This window comes from Taurulus bubalis (genome assembly GCF_910589615.1).
Source record: "Taurulus bubalis genome assembly, chromosome: 18".
NCBI classification, from domain to species: Eukaryota; Metazoa; Chordata; class Actinopteri; order Perciformes; family Cottidae; genus Taurulus; species Taurulus bubalis.
In genome coordinates, this window is record NC_136606.1 from 10,947,227 (window position 1) to 10,966,788 (window position 19,562).

At 40.4% G+C, this 19,562-nt stretch overlaps 1 protein-coding gene across 1 annotated transcript; it reads right to left on the reverse strand.

Moving 5' to 3' along the window:
- Positions 1-229: 229 nt before the first annotated feature.
- trpa1b (transient receptor potential cation channel, subfamily A, member 1b) lies at positions 230-15,742 on the reverse strand (the record flags this gene model as incomplete). The annotated part of the gene is made up of 27 exons (XM_079234444.1): positions 230-664; positions 1,022-1,140; positions 1,242-1,343; positions 1,671-1,739; positions 1,883-2,065; positions 2,792-2,921; positions 3,019-3,188; positions 3,577-3,666; positions 3,812-3,968; positions 4,127-4,197; positions 5,775-5,867; positions 5,970-6,029; positions 6,158-6,248; positions 6,776-6,942; positions 7,155-7,269; positions 7,465-7,629; positions 8,773-8,948; positions 9,431-9,531; positions 9,633-9,732; positions 10,690-10,738; positions 11,812-11,948; positions 12,674-12,819; positions 13,373-13,484; positions 13,644-13,751; positions 14,641-14,816; positions 15,035-15,197; positions 15,647-15,742. The coding sequence occupies 27 exons, from the start codon at positions 15,740-15,742 to the stop codon at positions 451-453; spliced, it is 3,360 nt and encodes a 1,119-aa protein (XP_079090570.1). The 3' UTR covers positions 230-450.
- Between the last annotated feature and the right edge of the window lie 3,820 nt (positions 15,743-19,562).

A 19,562-nucleotide genomic window follows, 5' to 3' on the forward strand; every position in this document is an offset into this window, starting at 1 on the left:
GGAAGTGCCCTCTGGTCTTATTGCAGCTTTAAATTCGGTGTCTCAAAAATAGACACAATTTAACTTTTGAATTAAAAACATTTACTGAGCTACGTTTAGCATTCCTTGCACATGAAGACACATTACAACATTTCAAAAACAGCTACACTTTGTGCATAATAGAAATATGACAACACTGCACACACACCACAGAACGATTTAATACATTTGTTCATCAGTGGGTCACGAGTGAATCTTACTGTTTCAGACTACAATAAAATCTACAATTCCTGAGCAAAACGATTCAGTATCAAATCCCACAATAGTTAAGGCAACTCAACTTCAACTAATTGTTACAATAGTCACATAATTATATAATTTATACCTATACTTTTATAATGTCGTAATAAGTAACTACGTAAAATGTTATAGTTGTTTCTATGACAAGACGTTCTAATGGTCCCATCCTCTTTACTTTCTTTTGGTCTCGAGGGCCTTTATCAGTGGGACCCACCGAGACGTGCCATGTCCTCTGGGCTTCACCGAAGTCAAGTTCGGCCACATGTGGCCTCTGACGTTAACCGGACCATCGTACTCGTCGGCCTCTGATGTGATCTCCATCTTCTGGATGATGAGCTTCAGGAGGTTGTGCTGCTTCTCCATAGTGCATGCCATCTCTTTCATCCTGAGGACAAAAGCATCAGATGTGTGGCTCAGAGATAGTCTTCATTTAAACTTGAATGGATTAATAATCAGGCAATACTGGAGAGTGGCTCCTTGTGCTTATTATAGAAATGTAGACAGTGAATTACATATTTCTGTGACCTGGTAACAGGCATTATTTCTAAGTAGCCACTAGGGGCCACTCATGCATCAAAAATTGTTTGACGTAACCTGTGAATATATCATCATTGTTGCATTCCTTTCGGTAGTTTAATGTATTTGAGTAACAATTTTAAACATTTCCATCATCTCAGTGGTAAATAGTTTATGATTCCAGGGAATATAAATTTGACTCAACTTGCAACCTTGAGTGCTTTACCTGGCCTTCTGCTTTTTGAGCTCATTCTGCACCACAGGGCAGTTCTTTGGTTTGACCTGCAGTCGATTCCAGATATCATTTTGTTCCTCCTCACCTGTGAATAACTGCCTAATATAGTTCTGCAAACAGGTGAAAAAGTTTAAGAAAGGGATTTGACATTAGTTACAAAGACCAATCACTGTGTTGTAAAGTATCAGATTTAGACAGGTATTGAGCATACCTTGGAGCAGCGGCGATTAGGGTACACGACAAGGGAGGGCTTGTCGACCCGTTTCATGAACCAATAAGGCAGCTTGTCTTCCAGACGCGTGTGTAGCTCAATCTGGGGTCAGAAATTCAGATTCTCAGCCGGATGTGCAATTTTGAAGAAGAATCTCTTATTGAGCTCTGTTCTACTAAAGGTTACACATTCTCAGGCTAAACAAATATCATTACTTATATTCTTACATACATCTGCCACATTAGTAACTTTTCAAAATAATGTTTCACTATACAGTCTGCGATGGTGTTGAAATATAAGTAATTATATATCTATATTCAGGTTTTGTTTCTCACAAACCAACTGATTTATAAACAGTCTTATAAACAGTAAGAATGACTTTACATGTCTATGTTACAAAGTCTACTTGTACTTGCGCTCAATTCTTACCTGCATGCCAATTCTTTTTAGGGCTGCATTTCTTTGTACTTCAGCAATGTCTCCAACAGCTAGACCAATCTTCAACACAACCAAAAACTAATAAGAACCAGATCATTTGTTCCGCAATTTAAAATTAGCAACTAGTAGTTTTTTTTGTGAGAGATAGGTGTCTGTAAGGAGTAAATGAAAATGGACCAAACAGGCCGTCAGAGCATACTTACCATCAGGTTCACCAGCAGTATTGGCATGAGCATTACAAATGACACAAAAACGAAGTAAGTTAGGAGGCCAAAAGGAAGTTCACGGTTCAGATAAGCATCCAGGAAGTTAGTTTGGTAGTTCAGCTCCCCAACCATCATCACAAAGGTTTGCATCACAGAGAGCGGCAGGCTGTCAAACTCTTTCTAAAGGTAAAACATAATACCAGCTTTATACATCACAGTTAAATACTATAGCATCTTTTCAAAAGAGGTATACAATAATCTATTATAAAACATACATAAGCTTGATATTGATGTCCAAATGCCCCAAAGCCTCATTTATTTTTCTATAAAATGTCTCCCTTCTGTTCAATGTCAGTGTGAAGGATCATACACAGAGCAGAGTCAAATGCAGCACATAACATCAAGAGCATGTTACAAACACACAGTAAATTACAAAGCGATGTGCTGGGGACAAAACATGTCTAACAAATGTGTTCAAACCATTACGGTGAGGCCTACAGATGGTGTAATCTGTTATGTATTTAGTCCTTTGGTCAGTCTCTCAAACTCGTTGGTCCGTTCTTCGTCATCCTAATTACCCTTTGTATTTACTTGTGATGTTCATGATCAACAAATTATGATTTTGTAGCATGTTTTCTAATGCCAACATCGGTTGAAAGGAATAGTTTAACATATTGGAAAATATGTTTATTTGCTAAATTGATACCATTCTCATATCTGTACTGTGAATACGAAGGCCAGCAGCCAGTTAGCTTTGCATAGTGCACTTCAAAAGGATAACGCCTTTGGTATTCATTGTTATGAGAGTTTACCAATAGCTTGCACTCAGGTTTAAAGCATGAAGCAAAGCTGAGGTAAAAAAGAAGTAACAGAAAAGACATTTTGATTAAAGTTTTTTTCTCTTACCTGGTTTAGCATCAGAGAATGAAACGCCAAACCGAATGCTAACACCAAGTACAAGAACAGCATCACAATGCGGACCAGGGTCCTCATGATCTCCCAAAACATCACGACATAGATGCCAACGTTTTCAAACCTGGAGAAACAGAAGATCAGAACAGTTAGTGGCCTCCATATATCATTAAAAAATACATTATGTTGAAGCGGCGCTATGACGTCAGAGTGAACAGTACCTCTGGAGATAGAGAAGAAATCCAACCCAGGAGCATAAAACTGCCAGGGCCCCTGCTTGCCATTGTAAAGAACTCTCTATATTGAGTATGGTGGGAATTATGAATAGAAGACAGAGGATTGCGCAAACCCAGTCACATTGGTTGGAATAATCCTTGAAGTATTTCCAGCGCTTTTAGTGACAAGAAAAGAAAAAAAACAATTAATCTTTCAGATGGTGTATGCAAATTCTATGTGACATGTATTGTTGACGGGCTATCTCCCCCTAAAGTCCACCTATCCTCTCCCCTAAAAAGGACAAAATGTCTATGTTGGTCTCTTCAAACAATCATGCAAACAACATTTTACATTTCTAAACACCTGATGTGATGTGGAAGTGTTTCTGGTAGTTATGATCAGAATGACTGTAGTAAAGTGTGGAGGTGACACCCTGACAGTGGTGATTCAGTGACCCTGCTCATCCATCACACCTGATCGCTAACGTGTTAGCACAGACCTGGAGCTGAGCAGATTTATGAGCACACGCTTCATGTGAGGTAATGACACTTGCTTAGCATTACCTGTTGTGATAGCTGCACCAGTTCCTTCGCTATATAGTAGACGTTCATAACCAAGACGATTACCATGCAGGAGGACAAGAACACATCTTGCTGAAAAAATTAAGGAAATTGATGTTTACTTTTTCGAGAAAGATTGAATCATCATGACGAAGCTTGATGTGTTTGGAACATTATTACGCATATGCTAAAAGAGAGCTTAATCTTCTTTAATAATGATTATCAATGTCAATAGTACCTCAAAGAAAGATACTGGCACCATGGTGAGTATGTGCTTGTGCGGGTTAGTGGTGTTCAGAGAGGGCCTCAGAGTCACTATCAGGTGAGTGAGGGGCAGCAGGCCAAACAGGTACATGAACATGTTCAGCACATGAGCCGTGCTCCCATATGCAGACCTGTGGATTCAAACAAATACGTTTTTAACACTAGAAGAAAAACATTCAAAGTAAATCACGCATTTCAGCCCTATTTGTTGCATTCAGAAGAATTGTTTTTTATGTGGTCTGTAAAGTTGCATCATAGAACGAGAAATGTCCCTCGTACGTATACGCACCACTTCATTGCGAGGTACTTTTTGCAGACAGGATGGTTGAGGAGGTCAATGCGGTTGTACTGCACCATCGCCTGCAGAAAGAGTAACAGCTCGCTGTTAATGGCACATTTTCTACAAGCGGGAAAGAACAGCCTGATGGCTACAGCATGAACGATTTAAAAGTATGTGCATCTTATGGAATCACAGGCATGATGGAGGATGACGTCAGCTGATATAAAGTGTTTCTAACATTTGGTGATATATGAGATTGTAAGTGGTTTGGTAATAAATCCTACAATACAATGCGAGTGTGTATTAAAATAACAAGTGATGGTTGTTGTGTGAATCACGATCTAACAAAGATTATGTATAATAATGTACAATAAGTGGTTGCATTTTGCAGTCGGCAAGCCAGCATGCTTTTTCAGGCTATTCTGACCCACAATCCTCCTCACAGCAGTTGCACAATATGTCCAAATTGGATATATACTGCATGCAACAGTAAGTAGTTTGTAAGGGCAGCTGCTCTCTGTGTGTGCTCCCTCATCTGCTCCCTCATGGTCACCTGCTGATTGCAAACAGCTGCCTTCAATCAAGCTAATCACACTGCAGTTATCTAACCTGGTTCTTCATCCACTTGGCTCATGATCATTAAGTCAGCTACAGTGGTGGTAAACGCCTCAGGCGCCTCTTGATAATCTTGTGTTCCTCGTGGTAAATCCCGGTCTAACCTTGTTCACTTGTGCTCCAGGACCATCTTCTTCAGCCTACTTGCCAACCTGCCTGCTAACCTGCCTGCCTGCTTTCAAACAGCCACCTCCAGAAAGCCACACCATTCCCTCTCACTCATCCGCCTCGCTCCAGCCTCCCAAGCAAATGTTTGCCGCCCTCAGCTTTTGCTACAATAAAGCTCTTCAATAATCTTCTACTCCTGAGTCTGCATTGAGGTCCATCTGCGAAAACCATAACAATATCTAAATATGAATTGACATCCCAATGAGCACTCTGGAGTTTGAGGTAGGTTCATTGCTCACAGCTTTGCCTCATCAGAAAGCAAAATCACCTGTTAAGCATGCCGATCAGTAAATGATGAGTTGATGTGGCCTCGTCCATGAACTGTCCCCTGATGCATCTACTGCTAGCAGTCGATAGCAAATACAGTCTATGATAGCAATGCGAGATAAGATGTCTCAACTCCTAGGAACCAAGTTTAGAAGCGTGTCCATACAGTTATACCCAACTCACGGTCGTCAACAGAAGTAGAACAGCAACCTGACCTCGGTGGCGTCGAGCAGAATGACTGACCAGCCTCGCCTTTCTTTAAGTTGACTCCTAGCATCCTAGCCAAATGTGTGTGTTTGTTCCCTGCTAGTCTGCCACCCTTATGCCTCCCCACGGAAACTAAGATAGAGGAACATGACGGCAGCGCTATGCTCTTTAGCCAGAGAAATTAAAATCTGAGGAAACCTCACAAAGGTTTGACAAAGAGAAAAGAGTCACCACTGTCCCTTATGGATGAGCTCGCTGACCCTATTAGGAGCCTATGTGAGCCTGTGAACACAGAGCCTCATTAAAGACTGAGCTTTATTTCTTATTAATCATCGGGGAGTAGAGTATTTGCATTCTGCTGAACCAAAATTATCATTAGTAAAAAATAAAAGTTGCTTACGTTGAGTGCAGCTAGTGGCTTAACGTTCAATGACTTCCCAATTGACTCCATTTCTGCAAGGGAAGCTTGGAGCCATGTGAACTTGTATTCAATCTAAAACATAGAAATAATTGATTAATTTGTTTTGCCTAGCATATGTGTCATACAATATACACTGCAGTGGTGTTTTTATTGTGTGTTTTGTAGGTGTGTTACATAATAGTCAGGACTGTTGTGATCATCGCCAGATTCTATCACACAGCGGTCCAATAGGTGCTATTGAAGAAAGTAGAAAAATACAGTGACAGAGTATCAGGGTTTTACACGTTCTTACAAAAAACTTGAACCAGTAGAAAGTGCAGAGACGAATTATGAGGATTTTCTTGTCTTTTTCTACGGCAAACCTTGTAGGTCTCAGGCAGAAACTCAATCATGTCTCGTATTGGACTTCCATGGGGAGAGCTAGGTGTGAACACCAACAAAGCCTCAGTAGATCTGGAGGAAGAAAAACACAAATTAATCAGAACTTTATTTTTTTGTAAACTGCTTAGCTGTAAAAGGAGAATGTTTGTGACCTGGCCTCTTTGTTGAAAACCAGGCACTGCCCACCGACCTGAGCAAACTTTCAAATTTTCCAGCTAAACAGTTGCCTACACTAAAATATGTTTCTGAAAACATTTAAGGCAACAAAAAGGCAATCGAGTAACATAATCTTGATTCGTAATGGATCCGTGCGTTTTTGATCGGAATTCACGAGCAGTGATTGACACGTCAAAAGAAAAACAGCAGAAGAACCTGAATCTCACAGAGAAAATATAACAAGTTATTTTTCATCAAACTTACTAACTGCAGCTTCAAGGTCACTACAACCTGTTTAGAATAATTGTGGACTTTGATGTTACCAAGTGGTAGTAAACCCACACTATACACCCAGAATTGAATGACAAAGGCACCTGCAGAATAAAAGTTGTTTAAGCTGAGCCTTTAATGTAATTTAACCGCTACTTGTATTCATAACATACCTGTCACTGTCAATTACAGCATTGACCACATCTTTTTTCCCATTTTGTAGCGCTTCATGGAGGAAGGAAGTGTCATTCTTGCTCAAGATGATTGCTGCTCCCCGAGACAGCATGAGCGTGACAGCAGCCACATGTCCCTCTCTTGCCGCGATGTGGAGTGCAGAGTTCTGGTACATCAGTACATAACAGGAGACAGGACTCTGCATTCATCATTGAACTCTGACATCTGACATATTTATATTTAGTACTATCAAATATCGAACTATTTACGATTTGAAAAAATAGGCCTTCTAGCCTCAATAATGTCATCACAAATAGGAGGAAAATAAATTACGGATTTGGATAATGATAAACCTTTTTGATTTATAGTAATTCATACCCCATCCTCATCTATTTTATCCAGTAACTTGGGATTGGTCGCCAGGAGAATGTCCATAGTGTGTGTGTATCCTTGAGATGCAGCGTGGTGCAGACAACTCCAGCCCCTGTAATCACTGTAAACAAGAAGCAGAGTAGGGAGTTCTAGCACTGCTTCACCTATTTCTAAGGACTGTGGCGTAGATACAACTCTGAAGAGGTCAAAGCACCAGCAACAAAATTACTGACAATAGTCCTACTCTTGGTACTACAAATGTTGTTGGACTTTTGCATGTGCAGGCTATGCACTTTTTAAGTTGTTGTATGTTTACCTGTGAAAGAGAGCTCCTTTGCGCAGCAGCAGCTGCACCACCTTGGTGTGCCCCTCTTTCGAAGCCAAATGCAGCGGTGTCAGGCCTCGCTCGTCACCTTCATTTAGCAGACGAGAGTCTGTGATGGTCTCCAGTAATCGCTGACATGTATTGATGCGCCCGTACCTGAGAAGAAGAGAGGGATGAGCAGAAGCATCAATTTTTTTTCACTGTTAAGATCCATTGATCTCTGAAATTAAAATGCTTTTTGTGCAAGACCCAAAACACAGTAAAGTCAGATAAGTCCAGGGCAGTTACAGCATAGTTCATCTTGGCAAGTGTGACTATCTTGCTCAAAGACACTTAAGATGGCTGTTACAGGACATGAACCTGTAGCTAAATTATAGGTAAAAGAGCGTCGGGGAGTGTTCATGACTAAGGGGTGCTGCAAATAGCCAGGGGGACATAAACAGAAGTGACATATTGCAATGATCTTTCTTTGTCTCCGATCCTTTTAAGAAGGTCAGCAGTGTCGGTGCAGTGGGACCGCTGGGGAAAGCAAATGAGGTGTCTATAAGAGGTAAAGTATGATATCATAGCATGGCCTTTATTTGTCCTCCAGCTCTAATGAAATAGGTGTACATGATAGAAAAATCTATAACAATAATGTTGAATGTCCACTCATTTCCCACTACTAGTGACATTTCTTCAGACGTGCCTCTCTAATTGAAATCTATTCTTGTGGCAGTTACTTTATGGTCACTGAGTATTAAGTATGCAATTAATAATTGGAAGGCTTTTGAGCGCATACACTGCTAACACGATTAAAACAACTGAGCAGTGAGGAGACACCATGTTCATTTTTCATCTGACTACTGTTGTTCAATTACAGAGATAAAAGCCTTGGCCTGAGGAAGATCGTAAGTCACAGTCCTCTTAAGATCCATTTTTGATTAATGTTTCATACTTTTGTGGTATCATTGATCAATACATAACACTTGGTACAGAGGAACTACTGGAATGTCTTTCAGACAACAAAGATGTGTAGCGACCTTTCCTTCCTAATAATAACGTTCTCTGTTGTGTAGAAAATAATTGCTCCAGAGTTGAATGCTGTAGCTTTAAATCAACATAATAGACAGAATATAAAAGGAACCTAGTGTGTGCAGCACATCTCACACTGGTCAAGGTCAGCCGCTGTGACATTTCTGGCACTTCTTTGATCAAATTTGCAAACTTGGAGCGACTTTGAGTGAAAATCAGGTCAAATCCGTTTTGTTTAGTTCAATGGAATGGGAAGTCATGTCCTCGGGGACTAATCGAACTCACTGAGCAGCAAAGTGCAGGACAGACTTCTTGTCCTTCGACTTGCAAGCGAGGCCGACCTCCCCCGAGAGGCCCACCATGTTCTTCACTGAGTCGTGGCTACCCAGTCTGCAAGCGTAGTGGAGCGGGGTGCAGCCCTCGTTATCCTCACAGCTCAGCAGCGCCTTCACACTGGCGAGCTAAAGTTAGAGACGTTATAAACACATTTATATTGTCATGCATTATAATGTATAACAATATGTGTATTAAGCAAAGCATTAACGCAGACTACTTTAGTAAACTGCGGCCGTCATGCTTCATAACAGATCCCACATATACTGAAATCATATGAATAATAATTAAGTGTGATACTATTTTAACACAGATGTAGAGAAACCCGATCCATACATCTTCTTTGAACAACTATGAAGTGTAAATATATCAGCCTTCCTCTGTGGCTTATTTCGAAAGCATCATCATAGCTTTAGGTAAAGCTTACAATGTTTTAAAGGATCATCTGGCTTAGTGAGAGCATAATGAACTTCATCAGCCGGCCTTGAATGCATGCTCAAGGCAAATTGATTAAGCACATTATAATAATCAAATTCCAGTCTTAATGACATCATTGTCCGAGCAGCATGCCATGCATTTGATGAGTCACAAACAGGCTTCATTATCTGACCTGCAGTACTTCCTCTGGGAGGTTTTTCAGACCCTTGGGCTGGAGAATGGCCAGGTGAAGGAAGTTACAGCCACATTTGTCTTTCATGTTTACATTTGCCCCTAAAAGACATAAACATGAGCATGTGAGTGCACCTGCATCATCAGGCATTTCACAAATGATATGATTACTGCTGGGGTTGAAGTACAGTACAGTAGCTCACCTTTTGACAGGAGCAAAGCCACAGTTCTCCATGATCCACAGCTCGTAGCCAGCAGCAAGGGCGATTTTTCTTTACAATCAATCTTGTTAAGGTCTGCACCCTAAGAGAATGTAGTAAAACCTTATAATGATTTACCACATTGAATGTAGCGCACGTTGCCGCAATTACAAATGAGATCTAACTCTCGTATCAAATGAGGTCACGGGAAAATAAGCAGCATCTATATTACATTATGCATTGTATTTCATGTGTTTGTTTACTGTGCAAACCAGGAGGAAAGTGCTTTTTTACTGATCACATGAAGCTCCCTAAATTTCTCATAATGTCAGATCAGATGTGTAACAGATGTGTGGTATGGCACATTTTCTTCTTCTTCATCTCAGACCAGACAGGGGAAGACGCGAGAAGCAACATTGTATTTTCAAAAGAAATACAAATATGAGATGACTTTAAAATACCCAAAAATAATAAATAAATAAAAAACACTACATTAAAGAGGCTAAGAGTCATCGCTGTCAAAGCCTGATTTGTTAGACTTTCCAACAAATTAAAACCAAACAAGCCAAGAATCAAAGCAATTAACTGGTGTTCGGTGCCAGGTGATGCCAATCTCTGCAGACCATTTCAAGATTTAAAAAGTAAACACGCTGCATGTGGATAATGTTATTACCTGTTGCAGCCAGTGTTTGCTTACACAACAAGTTGACAGGAGATAAACTTGGATCCCTTTTTCCACAGTTCTATTAAAAATGTTTTATGAAGTGCAGCAGATGGTGACAGATGGTCTGAAAGCAATGGGTAGCACCTTTAACATTTATTAAGTCAAGAGGTGTGTTTGAAATTGCCAATTTAGTATCACAGCAGAATGACCCGATCACTAAGTGGAATCGAAGAAGCAGCGAAGACAGCTCTCAGCATAGCTGGAAACAAAATACCGTGTTTCTGTCTTTATGGCAGGAGATTAATAACACAGTCCCTGATATTGATGTTGGGAGTGTGCTGTGCGTAACAGCTGTCGGGTGTGTTCTCGTCGTGTGTTTGTGTGTGCCTTATTTACCAAAGAGATGAGGTACTCTGCCAGCTCTGTGTGGTCAAATATTGTAGCCCTGGAAAAGTAAACACAGTTGTTGTAAATCACATCTCGTGGCTTTGCGAGTCAAGGTTTTAACATTACTGTCAGATGTGAATTAAGGACAATCTGGATCTAATTCTGCTTTGTCAGAGCATGACATAACAACCAGATGTTTAATTGAATGGCTCACTTAGATGAAGAACTTTAATAACTAATACCTAGTATTCAAGTGATATTTTGCAGTATACTCAGTATGCTCCCTCTTACTGCAGTCTGCGTCAATACAAATAGCCTTTTAGATCAAATCAATGTGGAAAGCATATCTTTATTATGTATACAAATCATTGTTATTGCTCCAAATTAAAGCTCATTAGTCTGTCAGCCACACCCAAGAGTTTCCTATCTGTGTTTGTTTTTTTCCTCTCTGTTATAAGATTGATAATATACAGTTGGACATTAATCTGTACACGGCATGACTAAGCAGTTGAGATAGTAACTGTAGATATTAAACATCTGCATAAACACAGTAGTGCACATTTTTAAAGAGGCTCACCTATTAATAGTTTAATTGAAACAATGTATATTCATAAATGAACACATCTTAACTATACAAAGTATTTATGAACACAGCACAGCTAGCTTTAGATGAGCTTAGTTTAGCTGAAAGAGTGGAAATAAAGGGAAAAGACAAGCCTGGCTCTGTCCAGAGAGAACAAAACCCAGCTACCATCACTTCTAAAGCTCACTAATTAACACGTTATATCTTGTATGTTTAATCTTTACCCAAATAAACAGTATAAGTGTCAATTTGTGGTTTTACGGGGGATTATGTGCCAAATTAACCAAATGTAATTTATATTGGGTGCCCGGCAACATCACAATGATGACAAGTCTCTGGACAATCACTGCAACTGTACAAGAAATAGTCCCACACATACCGACCCCTCGTATCGACAACAAAGCAAATAAGCAGAGTTACATGTCAAACTATTCCTTTGAGTCCTAATAAGAAAACTCAAATCTCAACAATAAAGACCAGCTAAAGATCCTCACAAACAAGATTAATACAAAGTCAAACGGTCCAAAGGCCGCCCAGTGTAAGCCCACCTGTGCAGAGGGGTCTGAAACGCCCCATCGGTCAGGTTGATGATATCTTCCACTTGGTCGAAGGAGGACAACATCAGTTTGACTACCTCAGTAGCTCCCTGCGTGCAGGCCAAATGAAGCGGCGTGGACTTGTCATTCTGAACAGTGTCAAACATGGTTTCATTATGAGCGATGGAATATGAATAAATATAATGAATATTCATACGCTCAGCAAACAGAATGACGTCTGCTCCAACAGAGCGACACCATGACATACTGAGTTAGACAGAGCAGAACATGAAAACACACACATGAATGATATGCACACTTACACACATACATATTGTACACATCCTCAGTGTTACATTTGGAAAGAATCTCTCAGACTCACTGACTGGACACTGGCGGCTGTAACACAAGCCTTTAATGAGATAACCAGGACTGGCAAGAGGAGGCCAGTGATCGCTCCACTCAGAGTGGAGGTAATTTGTATCAATTTATCCACCCAGAGCTATTACTGTACTCCCTATTCCTGCTGGTGCTCTGGCCACTACCCCGGAGCCAGACAGAACGATCACTCCCAGATGGGCACGTTACGAGTGACATGATCTGACAGTGCAGCGAGTCTTTGCCAGGGAAATGCTTCACAGGTGTAGCCAAATGAGATCTAGATTACAACACAATGAAAATCTGACAAAGCTTGCAGTTGACAGATGGAACGCAATATTTGTAATCTGCAAGTTTTTACATGTTTATGAACATTGTGACACAGAGTTGGATGAAAACACAGTGGTGACAAGCAAATGAATGGAGCAGAAAGGCTTCTGAAAACCACAGATTCATGCAACGTAGAGAGATTTACATGTTGTTTTGTTTGTTTTACCTGTTGCTGGTCAGCTTTGGCCCCAGTAGCAATGCAGTAACGGATGGTTTCGATATTCCCACCACGCACAGCCAGATGGAGGGGACTGCTGCGGGACTTGTCTAAATAGTTGATGTGATTTTCAATTTGGTGGCCAGTCTTCTCTCCTGCCAGAATCAACGGTTTCATTATGAATGATGTACTGAATACAGAAAAGGTTCACAATGAAGGAATATTAGTTAATGCTTGTTGGTATAAGTTAAGTTGTTTAGCTTTCAAGGGAATTTCAATTGCATTGCCTCTATTTTATACCTTCCGTCTTTTACTTTAATATTTTGGTTCTTTGTCATTTTTTTTGTCAGGAATTTGTTAGTTGTTTCTATTCATGTTGTGCCGTGAGGGTAAATTCTTAAACGGCACAAGAATGTCAAAACCATTCATTCCCATGCTGGGCAATCACAGAAATGTCATAAATATTTTCTGCTCTGACTAAATCTTTCTTCAACAACACAAGATTTGCTAAGCAGACCTCCCACTGTGAATAAACACACCGTGGCATCTGGCTTGTGTACAAAGCAGCTCATTCTGCTAAATGTCTCCTGGGGCTGAGGTAAACTCTTCTTATCTCTCAGTTTAATGCGCTGTTTGGCCTTGTACAAAACTTTTTCCTTATTGTCAGCACTTTCAATTTCTGATGATAGATCAATCTTTTTGTCATACCGGCCTTCAGGATCACTTCTATGGCTTTCTTCGCACCTGCGAAGGCAGCTGCGTGCACGGGGAAATGGCCCAGCTTGTTCTGTTGGCAGAGCCGCGTTTTGTCTTGCTTTATCTTTGACAGATAGGAGAATGGACGGAGAGGAAGACAAACAAGGGACAATTCTTTGTCAGAGACATAGCTGCAGAGGGCTGGCAGTCAGCATAAAGAAAAGCTATTTAATCTGGGTCGTGCAGGAAGACATGAGTCTGAATGCATCGCTCTTGTACATACCAATATGTTGAGAGCCTCAAAGTTATTGAGGGAGCAGGCCAGTATCACCGGGGTGTTCCCAAGGTCTCCCTGAAGATTGCAATCTGTAGCACTGTTGGACAGCAGCAGCTGCAGGGTGGCAGAGGTAAAAACATACCCGTGAGCTCCATCCTGTTTCTGTCCTCAAGTATATAAGTCTGTGTCATTTATCCTCCACCATACTGTGTCCGTTTGTGTACAGCAGCCAGATGGGGATGACCGAAGTTGACAGTTCAGTCAGGTTTTGTCAGATATGTAAACAGGTGACTTTAGAGCGCAGAGAACGTTCATGAGCTTTGAAAGACGTGATATGTCTACTATCCCTTTTTTATATATTTGATCAAATATGTTTTATTGTCATTGTACAACAAAATGCAGTTGTAGCCCCTTTACATCAGGAAAAACAAAAAACAAGGGTATTTTTTGTTGGAGATGATTCGGTGGAGTTGAGGATTCTTGCAGCCTGAAGGAAAGAAGCTGCTCAGTTCCGCAGAGGAAACTCCTGCATCGCTTGCCAGACAGCAGCCGGGCGAACGTCTCGATGATGAAACAAATGTACTTCTCGTTGGCATACTGGCTTTATCAGAGCAACGAAAGCTTAGTTTAAAAGAATAATTCAGTTGACTCCATTAGGGACTGTAGGTCAATTATTTGGGCGTAAAGGGGTGGGGAATCTGATTTTTTTTTCATAAAAAAACATATTTTCTAACTTTTTAACCATTCCATTGAGAGAAAAATGCCATTTCCTCCCCCCCAACTCATTAGCGACCTTTTACATCAACCGGTTTTATATTCCTGCACAACTGTACACTTTAAAAACAAACAAAAATGTTTTACATATTCTGATATTTATTTGATATTCTATTATGTTGTGTTTTTTGATCTTACAGAATGTCTTTATACTTTTGCACTGGGTTTATTGTTACACACCAAATCATCAAGCCAAATATCTTCAGCCAGGCACCTTCGGCCTCCTCACCTCCACCAGGTTGTTGTGTCCGAGGCAGACCGCCAGGTGCAGAGGGGACAGGAGGGCCATGTTGAGGATGTTGGGGTTGGCCCCCAGGTCCAGAAGAGCCTGGCAGCTGCCTGCCATGTTTTTCTCCACCGCCCAGTGTAGCGGCACGTTGCCCTGCTCATCACAGCTGTTCAGGTCTGGGAGAGCACATGCAAATATGCCCCAACCACACACATGTAAAGACATAAGGCTGCATGTAGATACAGTCAACTTAGACAGAGTACTATGTACTGTAAATATCAAACATACTGCTTTATATACTTTAGAACTTTAAAAAACAATTCCCGTGATTCACAATAAACATACTTCACCTTTGCTGGAGAGCAACTTATGATAGGTGATGGAGTACGCTTACCCTGTGAGAATATGACATTGGTGATGAATTGGATGAGGTTGACGTGGTCCCCTGCGGCGGCGTGATGAAGGGGACTAGCCCCACATTCATCTTTCTCGCTCAAGACCTCTGGGCTCTTCCTTACCATGTTCTCCAGGAGAGCCAGGTCACCCTTCTCAGCCAACTACACAGCAAAGTAGGATGTAATATAATAGGAGTGTGAAGATAAGAAAAGAGCCTGTAATCCATGTTAACTTTTCCATTAGTCTGTGTCTGATTTCACCAGAGATTACGTGATATTGAGAATTCATGTCATTGATGCTAATAGGCATTAGCAGCTATCAGTGTCTTGTTTCTGCTGCAGTAATTCAAATATGACACGTCTATTTGTTCAATCTTCAGGCCAGTTTACGTACTTCAACTCACATAACATTGTTACACAACAATTGAGTTGTCATTCGGTCTCTATTCAGCTCTTCACAATGCCTTTCTTTAAGGTTACACAGGGTTAGGATTACTGATGGGTTCTTACATAAACACTCATATTATAAAAGGCTTGTAGAGGAGAGAACCTACATCTAAGAATGCTTTGCTTGAAATGAAGACATTCCTACAATTTGGTGACAGCCTCACCTCGAATACATTTAGTCTCGCCAGGGTTGGATCCTCATCCTCGATCACATATGTATAACAACTGGTCTGCCGGATCACGTCTCTGCCGAAGTTCATCACTCATATGACACTCAGTGGAGACATGAAGGGTGACGGCGATGACACGTGTCTAGATATAACGAAACACACACATAGACAAGGATGCAAATATTTGTTTGCATGCAAGAGCAATAACCCCAAATAAGAAGTCAAAGCCACTACAGTTTCGACAACTGAGTACATAAAACCTGCCGTACAAGCTAGAGGAACACAGAGTGTTATGTGACCGAGAGGGCAGATAACACCTTAAGCCATTGGCTCTTCTCGCCATGAGGGATATGGACACAGATGACTTTGTCTTTACCCGGAAGGACATTCAGATCCGCCGAGTGTTTGGGGGTTAAAGCCCTTTTGTTGAAAAAAGCAATTATGTGCTTCACAGCTGGGGGGCAGCTTGTTTGAGTGAGTCCCAGGTGTCCTTGGGTGATCCTGAGCAAGCGGGATTGAGAGAGACCTTGTAATTGTATCGTACGAGGCCCTCAGTCAACATAAAGGCCAAACAACAAATTACATTTTTGGTGGGCAAATTACTATGGAGAATTCTCATTGGAATCCCCTCGACCTTATGCTGCAGCATTCCTTTTGGTGTATGGTGTGACTGATCGGAGTTGTTTCTCAGGTCAAAACAGCAGCTTTACCCCACGTGGATGGAAGTCATTTTGTGGAAATTATATTTTGTTTCCATTGCACACTTGATTCAAAGTACATCTCTGTTATTGACAACAAAGATTGTAGTAATATTGCACGGGTCAGTTCACCTGGATGGAGGTTCTATTAGAACGGGGCTTGCTCTTTTGCTGGCTCCTTTAAGGTGAGCAGACTGACTCTCCAGATAAGGGATCAATAATTAACTCTCACCTCAATGAGCTGCGGTCAACATGGCGATCAATTTAATTCACTTCTCCTCAGGCAGCTCTGCAGATTAGTCATAGATCCCTCTGACCAGTAAATAAGGAAAAAATAAATATAAAGTAGAAGTGAAGCTCTTTCTTGAAAATGTGGTCTTGGCTTCAGGGAACTCCCACCAATTATGATCTGCATAGGTTCCCACACTGTGTAGACTAGTGATACAGATGTCGCATTTCAGTCGAAGACTAGTGCAATACAATGTAGTTCACCCACATGTGTAACACAGTGCCATTATGACCCATCAATATTTTAGTGCTGCTTTGATCATCTTTGACCACAATGTAAAGTAATTCCTGACTCACAATAAAAGCCTCTGCTGCACCATTAATCTGGAGCTCACTTCACCTCCTCTGTAGTCCAGATAGAACTTTATAATGCAGTAAAACTCCCACAATGCAGCCTAATTTTCTTCGGATTATGACCCACTGTCTCTGCCATCATTGCCATTGTTTTTGAGGAGCAGCAATAAATAAGTGTAATTTTCTTTTCATAACCAAGCCTGCCAGTCATTTGTTTGCAGACGCCAAGTGTCCAGGAAGTGCACTAATGGCCACCAGTAAGCAAAACTGCTGAAAAGCAAGTCATAGAAATACAACGACATGCATGCAAGATATTTGCTTCCACTATTTAGTCTCATAATGTAAACATTTAACATTATATATTACTATTTTTGACACAGATTGGGTATATATTTGCTCATTAAATAAATAAAAAAGGACGTAATTACCTTATAATTCCTATAATGATAAATTGGAGGTGAATAAAAGACGGATTCTTAATGAAGAATAGATTTTTGTAGCAAAATAACTCAAATTAAGTTAAACATGTTCACTGTTTCACTGGACTATTAGATAATGAACATTGATCATACAAAAAGAAAGTGCTGATAAAATGTATTAAAGGTAATAATGATCATTAAATGATTAACTCAAATGATTAGAAAACATTTAATGAAGAAGTTTATGCTGCACTCAAAGTGAACACTTGTTGGATTTGACTGACACTGCACAATAACTGATTCTAATCCAACTCCATTAAATACATTTAGTACAACTGACATTGTAAGTGAAACACCAGCTAAAGATTAAAACTTGAAACGTTTTTTTCCCACGTTTTTTTCAGCATCCAATAATCTCCAATATTTTCATTCCCCCTCATAGTTTCTGAAAATAAGCAGTAAAGTCCAAACATAAAAGACAATGTTGAAGACATGATGTACTTACTGTGTTTGTGTGATGAGCTGAGCAATCAGGATGTTCTCCTCACCACTGAGGAGCTGGGAAGCTTTAAATAGTGTGGTGAGCGAGCTTTTACCCAGTCTGTCTCCGACGCTGCCCCTTGTGATCAAATGACTCTCCTGATGTTTTCATGGAGAAGGAGGCAAGCCCATGTTGAGTAATATGAGATGACAATAAGTATCCGGAGAAAGCTATTTGATTTGTTTAATTTGTAACACAATAATGGTGAAAAAGGTTATTTTTCTTGACTTTCTCTTTCCGCTCGAGCAACCAGAGCAAGTGGTGGTGTCCAAGTCTGCCTCTCCAGATCATTTCAGGTTTGCAGGGCTGAACTTGATGTTTGTATTAGAAAGGCTCTGTGACATTTTAAACAAACTACAGAAGAGTCTTGACCACCCAGCTGCACAGAAAATAAACCATTTATCAAACTATTTATCAAATTGATTTGTCTACCACTCCTCATGAGGCCTGCTCTGCTGCTTTTTCACTTAAAGCAAGTGGCAAGATAGAATAAAGACAACCATTAGGACCCCCTTGTTTATGACGGGGATTAAAGAATATTCCTCAGGGAATCTTTATCAAGCAGGATTACCAGATACAGTACATCATTAACTAAGGATTACGCTAGTATTTCTACCAGCATTAGCATCAATGGAATAAGTATCTTCTGAGATTGTTGACTGGTCTTTAACTACACAAAATGTATATTCTAACTGCCATGCCAGCGTTACTGCATTTTAAATCTTGTTTTTTTTAAGTACGTTAATACCATGCAAGAACATTACTTAAAATGTGTGAATAGATTGCACTGAACATGTGAACTGAGATTCATGTTCCACAAGGGATGAACCCTGATAATCCCCTGGCTTTGTTTTTCTCTCACCATCGTGAGGTTGACATTTTCAAGTTTTAGTGAAATCGCTCAACCACAACCAGATGGATTGCTGGGAAATGTACAGATGAGTTGTAATCACCATGGTGATTTCCTAACCTTTCATCCAGCACCATCAGCAGGTAACTTCTGAAGCAGGTCTGGTTTAAAGTAGCTGCAGTATAATTAATGAACAAATTGATACGCAAACAATTATTATTTTTTTTCTTCTAATTTTATTAAAGATCTTTGCTTGTCCATCACAATAAATGTCACCAAGAAAATTGGCAAAAGTCTAATCGCTCAGACCCAATATTTGCCTGGTTATTGTTCTCACCGGCTATCTCTGAGATGTTTTATTTGACGAAGCAATATTTGCTATACATGCAGCAGAAGCGGAGCTCGTATCACAAAGCGAGTATTATCTGAGCTTGATGAATTGCCCGGATCAGGTTGTGTCAGATAAATAAGCAGTATAGAACTAGAAATATATGGCCGTGTTTATTTTGTAAATGTGCGATGAATTATGATTTAACGCACAAAGGCGGAGCTGGAAGCGAGGGTAAGGATGAACATGTGTGGTGTTTGACTTAATTTGTTTCAGGGACTGACTTTCTCCTGTATATGTTTATAGTGGCTATATGTAATGACAATAGGATTTGACTACTCTGACGTGCAGAAGGAGGACTTGTGTATTTTGCAGAGAAGTGGCGCCCGTCTGAATGTTCCACTGCACCTGTCGAACCGCAACTGCTGACAAGTCGCTTACCAATAGCACTGGTGCTGGAAGACTAAATTATACATTCATGACATTTTGCAG